Source organism: Aptenodytes forsteri, unplaced genomic scaffold (genome assembly GCF_000699145.1).
Source record: "Aptenodytes forsteri isolate BGI_AS27 unplaced genomic scaffold, ASM69914v1 Scaffold8, whole genome shotgun sequence".
NCBI lineage: Eukaryota > Metazoa > Chordata > Aves > Sphenisciformes > Spheniscidae > Aptenodytes > Aptenodytes forsteri.
The window spans coordinates 1,238,574-1,247,007 of record NW_008796218.1 but is presented as its reverse complement, the minus strand read 5'-3'; the positions used below and the strand labels follow the sequence as shown (position 1 = coordinate 1,247,007).

The 8,434-nt window shown below is 46.3% G+C and overlaps 1 protein-coding gene across 1 annotated transcript in view; it reads left to right on the top strand.

The window, feature by feature from the left end:
- Positions 1-335: 335 nt before the first annotated feature.
- The window catches only part of TH (tyrosine hydroxylase), an 18,396-nt gene continuing 10,297 nt past the window's right edge, over positions 336-8,434 (top strand). Inside the window, exons 1-2 of the mRNA XM_009288742.1 lie at positions 336-425; positions 5,390-5,593. Of these exons, the coding sequence (XP_009287017.1) occupies positions 336-425; positions 5,390-5,593 (294 nt within the window). The remainder of the gene's footprint in view (positions 426-5,389; positions 5,594-8,434) is intronic.

Below are 8,434 nucleotides of genomic sequence, written 5' to 3'. Positions count from 1 at the left end.
CTGAAACACAGCATGAGAGTGAACTCCATCAAGAAGAAGGGGGGGGGAAACAGAGTAGAAATCTTTTGGGCGCAGGCAAACAGGTGGGGGAGCGTCTGGTCTGCGAAGGCAGGGTGTCTGCAATCTTTGTAGCGATTAGATTTAATGGGACAGAAACGTTTCTCTCCTTTACGTCCCCTCCTCCTCTCAGCCCGAGGGGGAGAAAGGAGGGAGGTGGTGATAGGGAGGTGGCGGCGGGGAGAGAAGATTTGAAAGAGTCTTTGACGTCAGCCCTGCCCTATAAAAAGCTGGCAAGGAGCTGGAAAGCGGAGATCAGAGCTCGTGGAAGAGCAAAGATGCCAACCCCGAACATCTCCACCTCTGCAGCCAAAGGCTTCCGCAGGGCGGTGTCGGAGCTGGACTCCAAGCAAGCCGAGGCCATCATGGTAAGACAACCCTACCCCACTTCTTTCCCTCCCCCTCCAAAAACTGCAGCCTCTCCCATAGCTATAGGCAGAGGCAGGCAGGGATAGATGGACCAACACTGCCTTTGTGGGAGTTCCCCCACATGGGCACCTCTGGGCTCCAGGCTGGCAGAGGGAAATTACCCGAACAGTTCTCTCTACATACTGGTACGTGTGAAATGCAAACATTTAGGGGGATGAAAGCTTGAACTAATGCAACACCCTCCCCCCAGCCAAAAGCAAGGTAAATAACCCATAGACCTAAGACAGAAATAACAAGGAATTCCCAGCGAGAAAGGCAATTCGAAAATCTTAATGCTCTCCTGATTTCAAGGCAATAAACTGCAGAGATTTCACCTGTTCCAGCATAATGAAAAAGCGTGGCTGTTATTTCAGACAACATACGAGGCACAGGCAATTAATCAGTTTGTTCGCTGCTGCTGCATCTGCAGTTTTGCTTTCTCCCAGCACATCCTTCCCCTGTTTCTGTTCCCAGCCCTCCCTTGATGTGGTCTCAGCCCTGGGTTTAGCCCGGGGAATGCTTCTGCACACACCAGATCTGTATGTGTCAGGAAAGGGAGAGGAAAACTTCCTGCTGAGCTGTCAAGTGCCTTTAGAAAGCCAGGTCTGGCCAGCCCATTGGACTGGCTGAAGGGACAGGGACATTTCACCTCCTAACCCAAATGCCAGGGCAGGCAGGAGGAGCCCGGAGACTCCTGTCACGGGACAGTCCTGTGTGTCAGAGATGTGGCCAGGCTGTGGACAAACTTGGAGGAGCCAGAGCAGCCAGTGGCAGCGGGTGCACCAGGAGGGGACACCCTCGGGATGCTTGGCAGGAGGAAACCTGGGAATCGAGCTGGGGTAGGGAGCAGATGTGTTTGGCAGACATCTGCAGGGTGACTCCAGCCGGTCAGTTATAGAGCTCCCAATTTCCCTCCCCTATGCCCACTGCCTTTTTCACCCACTCTCCTCATAACCCTGTGCGATGCTCTGATTCAGTAGAATCAGCCACCACATAGGCAGCGAGAGGTGTTTTGGAGAGTGGAGTATGCCGGAAAGGAAGGGAAACATTTAGGAAACAAGGAGGGAAGCTTACTTTCTCTAATAAATGGAAATCAGGGAAGGCTTCCTTCTTACACAACCACTTTCATTCTGGCAAAATAATGAACATTTAAGTGATTCTTGAAAACCCGCTATTTTCCAGGCTGCTCATCAAATCAGTACTTGAGACACTCCTTGCTGTCTGGAGAAGGGACGAGTGTTTGGTTATTACACACTCTGGGGTGCTGCTTCATGTTCGATGGGAAACAGGCCACTGAACGAAGGGGCCAGAGGAATTAGGATTCACCGGGTGTGCTGGCAGGAGCATGGCAGCCTGCTTGTGGTGAGCAGCTCCTCCAGCCTGGGGCGGACATAAAACCTCAGCCCATCTTTGCGTCCCTTCTTTGAATGGAGATTCTCAGAAAAATAAAAAAAAAATAAAACTTAGCCCTGTTAGGATCACTCTGAAAGCAGGCTGCATGAAAGGCTTTGCCCTTTGCTCTCACCTAGCATAGGAGCTCTCCACAATCCCATTACTTATTTTGCTGGCTTGTACCAGGCAAGAGGCATGACTCTGCATTCATGTGTGACGTCATGTGTCCCCGGCCCTCATGGTGTCGGTGTGACCATGGGCGATTGGCCACCCAGCCCCTGCCCACCACTGCACCAGCTCCGGCAGGTCTGAGGTGTTCCCTTGCCATTAACCACCAGAGACCAGCACCCCGTTGCAGGGGAAACTGCGCAAACTGGGGGGAAAAAAAGACCTTTGCAATCCCAGAACTTATCTACACCGGCAGGTATTTTACATGTCAGCTGGGCCAGCCAAACATCAAACGCACACTGTGGAAAAATCTTTTGTTATGTATTTAGTTTTTCTGCTGCTAATAGTTTTTACAAGACACCCTGGGACTGTAGCTGGAGCATGGTTTGGTTACAGAGCACACAAGCAGAGCCAGGCAGGAGACAGCAGTTGGAGGCAAACCAGCAGGAAGGAGCACCCAGGGAAGCAGGGGTGGGACGTAACTGTCTCCAAGCTGCAGGGAGGGAAATAGTCTTTACAATCCTTCCTGCTTGCTGCAAATAATGAGCCAGGAAAAAAAAAGTCAAAGTACTTTAACTCAGAGCACAGTATTTTTAATGACACTGCTTAGGCAGGGCACTCTGACCTGCAGCAAATTCAAAGAAGGAAAAATGAACTAACCCTTCATAAGAGGTGAATGACCGTATCAGACTCAGGCCCTAGTTAGGCAAATTAATGCTTTGCAAAATCAAATCAAACTTCTCACTGTAGCTAGATATGCACTCAAAGAGCTAGTCTGCAAAGCAATTTGGAAATATCATGTAACAGTGCCTTCCGAAGAAAGGAAGGCATTTATCATGAGAGATCAGTTTGGTTAGTTTATATGCCAGATTCCTGATTTCCAGCAAAAGGAGGTAATACCCCAATGAGCGTAAATGTGAGGGGCTGAGGAGAGGATGATGAGATGGGAAGCATGCAGCCAGGCAGCCTCTATCCAGCAGAGGAGGCAGCAGGCAGACAAACCCCTCCCAGCACTCTTCTCCAAAGGAAAATTCAGCCTTTTTCTTTTCTTTTTTTTTTTTTAAATTTACCCACCCAAAACATGCTCATGGAGCTCTAAGCAGCTTCCAGGACCCTCGACAGGGACCAAAACCCCCCACTCCTGCCTGCCAGGGGCCACCCAGTCCCAGTGCATGGGTCTGACTGGTCATGGCTGTCTCTCCCAGTGCGGCTTTCCAGCCACACAGGTCTTCTCACTATTTAAACTCCTTCCAGTTGGATTTTAACTTGATTTACAGCCTAAACATGGGGGTCTAATTTCCCTCCTCTCCCCCGCTCCACCCCAGAAGTAAAATCCTGCTGCACCTCTGCACCTCGGGGCACAGTGTGATAAAACATCCTTAGCTAAACCACTGCCTGGCTTGGGACCACTGCAGAGTTTCTTTTCTTTTTTTTTTTTTAAATTTACCCACCCAAAACATGCCATCATGGAGCTAAGCAGCTTCCAGGACCCTCGACAGGGACCAAAACCCCCCACTCCTGCCTGCCAGGGGCCACCCAGTCCCAGTGCATGGGTCTGACTGGTCATGGCTGTCTCTCCCAGTGCGGCTTTCCAGCCACACAGGTCTTCTCACTATTTAAACTCCTTCCAGTTGGATTTTAACTTGATTTACAGCCTAAACATGGGGGTCTAATTTCCCTCCTCTCCCCCGCTCCACCCCAGAAGTAAAATCCTGCTGCACCTCTGCACCTCGGGGCACAGTGTGATAAAACATCCTTAGCTAAACCACTGCCTGGCTTGGGACCACTGCAGAGTCCACTTACTGTGGCTAGCACAAGGCTGTTTGCCCTCCTTATTGCAGGCACTTTAAAGTAAACACCATCTTAACTTTAAACATGGTAGCGATATCAAACACACACTTAAAGCTGAGCACATGCTCACAAGCTTTTAAAAGTTATGCCTCAGGATACTTATTAGATGTCTTCTCTCTTTGGGCATGAATACCGTTGATTTAGACAAGCAGCAATATGTGCTTATTTGTTAGAAGTTTTTTTTCTGTGCCACAAGGAATAAAGGGGTTGAGGATCAGCAAATATCATTTCAGAGGGGTATCTTTATTAAAAAAGGACTGGATAGAAGTGTGTGGGCTGGCGCCTAGATGTGCTGCATTTTTCAGGCTGCATTTAAAATGTCAGCTTTACACCGCTAAAGCATCCAAGAGGATTTTCACAGGAAACGTTAATTACTGATGGTGGGCTTTGAAAATCAGAGAGAAAATGGGCTTAGTAGTTGAGCAGGCTGTCTTTTTAAAAGGAAAACATTCTCCAAATATTCACAAGGTAGGGAAGACGCTGCTTCGTTAGCATTGGTTAGCATCTATCTCTTTTCCAGATATTTTCAGTGTAATCAGAAAGAAAACTGCAGCCAGTCCCGCTCTATATGCAGGTGCTGGATGGCTTTATGTGCTGCTCCTTCTTCAGCGCTGCCCCAGGTTTCTCTTAGCAAGTTCTGAGGGTTTTTCATCTGGTTTGGGTATTGAACACAGAAAATTGGAACCAGCTGAGCTGCTTCTAAATGGAAAACTGATTGTAAAAAGACCAAGAACAAATAAGTTAGTATATGAGCTATTTGTATAACAAAAGGAACAGCAGTGATGGAAATAGTTTGTAGCTCACTATAAATATAAATAAGTGACCTAACATGACCCCAGGCACAGAGTTGCAGCATTTTAGGTGCAATCCCAAGTAAAAGAAATCTGCAGGAGTTTGTTGGGACAAAACAAATCTATAGATCAGTGGGAGGAATTTATTTTCTGGGGTATATGGATGCAGTTCTGATTACACTTCAGTGGGCAAGCATCCACTTAATGTCAGAAGAAAATGTCACATTGGATCCTGGGAGCAGTTTAGCTAAGCTGCCCTGCTAATACACCTGCAAACAGTTGATGTTTCCTGGCCAGGCCACAGCTGTGGGCTTCAGCTGTCCCTCATAGCATATCTTTTCTCAGATGACTTCACATTTATCTAATGCCTCTCCACTTGAGTTCATCAGACACCTCAAAACTGCATAAGATCATTTCCAATTTTTATTTTTTGAAGGATATTGAAAACTGTTGCTGGGGAAGGTGAGGGGAGAAGCCCACTCTCTAGTCATGGTACAAGGATATTTTACACAGATTTTTCCTAAAGCTCCACATTTCCAAAAGTTCATTTCTAAAGCCTCAGTCCTCATCACCTTCCTTTACAAAGCCAGGCAAGTCAGTCCAACCTTCCCCTTCTTCCTCTGCTGAGACACATCAGTCACACCTCATCCAGCTACTGGGGATGTCTCTGATCTCCCCTACAGCTCTGTCAGAAGTGTTATTTATTTCTGTTCTGCCTTCAGTCTCCACGGTTCATTGGTAGACGTCAAAGCCTCATTGAAGATGCCAGGAAGGAAAGAGAGGCTGCAGCTGCAGCCACTGATGCTGCAGAGTCTACAGAGACCATTGTCTTTGAGGAGAAGGATGGCAGAGCCATGCTGAACCTCTTCTTCATGCTCAAGGGAGCCAAGACTTCACCACTGTCCCGTGCACTTAAGGTGTTTGAGGTGAGTACCTAACCTGTTGTATGGGACTCAAGGAACACACTACAGGTTTCATGTCTGTTCTGTGAGAAATATCACTTGAGTCTACTAAAGAAGACTCAGGCAAGGTCTGCCTACTGCAAATTATCAGTTAATTGTCTGATGTCCCCACAGTCATGCTTTGCTCATGCCCCAGTGTGCCCTCACTTTCTATCACTAAGAATGAGCCATACCTCTGTCTGACAGTGCTGTTAAGCTCTGGGGTTAACTTTGCTTAATTAGTGGATCCAACCACATAGTTTCCCACCTACAATCCACACCCTTGTGTCTTGTAGCATACTCTGACAGCCCCCTCCACTGCTGAGCACTTCAACTTCATGCGCAGGGGTCCGATCCCACATTCAAAGCAAACCGTGTGTTCTGCATGGCTACAGACCAAACCCACCTTACTTGTGGGTCTAGACTTTGGCAGTCTCTGAATGGCATTGTCACATTGGTCCTTGGTCAAAGAGTTACAGGAACAACTTCACCCTGGGTGTAAAACTGGTACATTGATTTCAGAATTACCTCCCTACTTTAGAGATGAATTTGATTTACATGTTAAAGGTTCTGTTGGTTTGCCCCAGAGATGCGCCCTGTATATGGCTTTAATGCCAAGGAAAACTGGTAACTAATTGAGCATTTTCCCCCTAGCCAGCAATATAATTTTGCATTACCTAGGATCTCAATACCATGTATGGAAAGACTGAGATAAGTGCTGCTTATTTAAACAGTAATCAAAACACGACAACTTGCATTTATGTAGTACATTTTCATCCAGAAGGATTCAAAAGTGTTTTGCAAACTGAGGTTCTGAGATATGTTTTATCTACAGTAGTTTAATTTCATTGACTTCAACAGTGAGAGGAGAGGACAATTTGTTCCTATTAATCAGTCACATGGGTTGAAAGGGGCCTCTGGAGGTCTCTAGTCCAACCTCCTGCTCAGAGCAGGTCCAGTCACAGCAGGTTGCTCGGTGCTGTGCTTGTTGCATTTTGAATATCACCAAGGTAGAGATCGCACAGTCTCCTTGGACCCCTTGAGCAGTGTTTGACTGCCTTCATGGTAAAAAGCTTTTCTTTTTCTTTTTAATGTCCTTGCTTCCAGCTTGTGCCCGTTGCATCTTGTTCTCCCACTGTGTACTTTTCAAATGAGTCTGGCTCTGTCTTCTTTACACCCTCCCACCAGGTACTAGTAGACAGTGAACCAATCTCCCCTGCCCCTTCACTTCTTAAGGCTGAACATATCCAATTCCCTCAGTCTTCTTCATGTAACATTGTGCTCCAGCCCCCTGAACATCTTATCAGCTATACCTGCTACAGCACATCAATGTCTGTCTTCTACGGGACATGGTACTCCAGATGTGGTCTCCCTCATCCCAGATAGAGAGGAGGAATCACTTCCCTTGACCTGTTGTCTACAGTCTTGCTACTACAATTCAGTATGTGGTTGGCCTTTCTCATCACAAGGGCATGCTGCTAGCTCATATATTAATACACATGATAATTATATAACACCTTCTTCCCCATGAAATGCAACCACTTCTGGGGTAAAAACAGATTACCAGCAATGCTGTACAGCAAAACCACTACCTAACAGCTGTAAACATACAAAAAGTGTGTTTGGGATATAAGTATTTTCCTGAAATTGCAGGGCATTCTAGCTATTCATTGCCTATGCCGTACTATCTCTGATGATCTTATGAAAAGTGTTTAAGATCTTCAGCAATTACAAAACATCTTGCATCTCCTCTAACAGGACTGTTGCAAGAAAAGCTGTTTTCTGGGCAACATATGGTTCTTGTCTCAAGACTGAAAGAATCTCTAAGACAAGCTTGTCAGACAAAAGCCTTGGTGTTGCCATGGTTGGGGTCTCCTTCCTAGAAGTACACAGCTGCCAGATAAGGCATGAAAAATCCATCGATGTAACATTTCAAATGCAACAGACTGCTTAGCGGGTATGAAAAATAGAGGTGTAGGCTCTTGTACTTGGTAGATTTTATGATACACTGCATTTAAAGTCTATAATTTAAACAATTTTTAAAAAATGAAGCAAGAAGCAGGGGCAGCTTATGTTCAAATATTATTTGTTTCTTCCTGGAGCAATTTACTTGCTGCATCAAGAGCTGTCCTAGTAAAAAACCTCTTTGAGCTTGTCACAGAGAGAGCTTTAAATATAATAAAAGACAAGCATGTCAAGCCACAAGAGAGGAAGATTCATTTCCCAGATCCCTCTGGCAATGCAGGTACAAGATATGAAAGCAGACGGGCATAATGACATTTGCCTCATCATGAACCAGGCTGCAGGGAAGCTGGTTTCACTCTTCTGTATGTGTTACATGCAGCCAAAGCATAGGTAATGCAATCACGGCTGTCAGATTAATGCAAAGGTATTGATTGTTGAGGGGACAATGTAATAGTGAAGTTGGTAGGTACATTAAAAAACACGTTCCTAAATTTAATTTACCTGTGGCATCACATCTGTTCCTTCTCATCTTTCTGCCTCTGATTAACAAAAGAAATCATGTCCCTTCCTCTTCCAAAGATCTTGCAGAGACTTTGGAAAGGTTGGGTCATTGCCCAGGGACTTGGGCTTGTACTGCCAGTTTTCACTGAGCTAAAGAAAATATCCACAAATCTACCAGGGCCCTTCGGAAGACTACAGACTCCATTTTGCCTCCTTCTTATTCTTTAGGGGAGGTCAGTTCTGATAATGAGCCCAGATGATACCGGTTCTGATATCGAGCCCCAAATTAACGCTACTGCAGATTGGTTACGGCTCAGCCCCGCCGGTTCAGCACCATGGCCAGCGCCGAGCCCCCCGCCC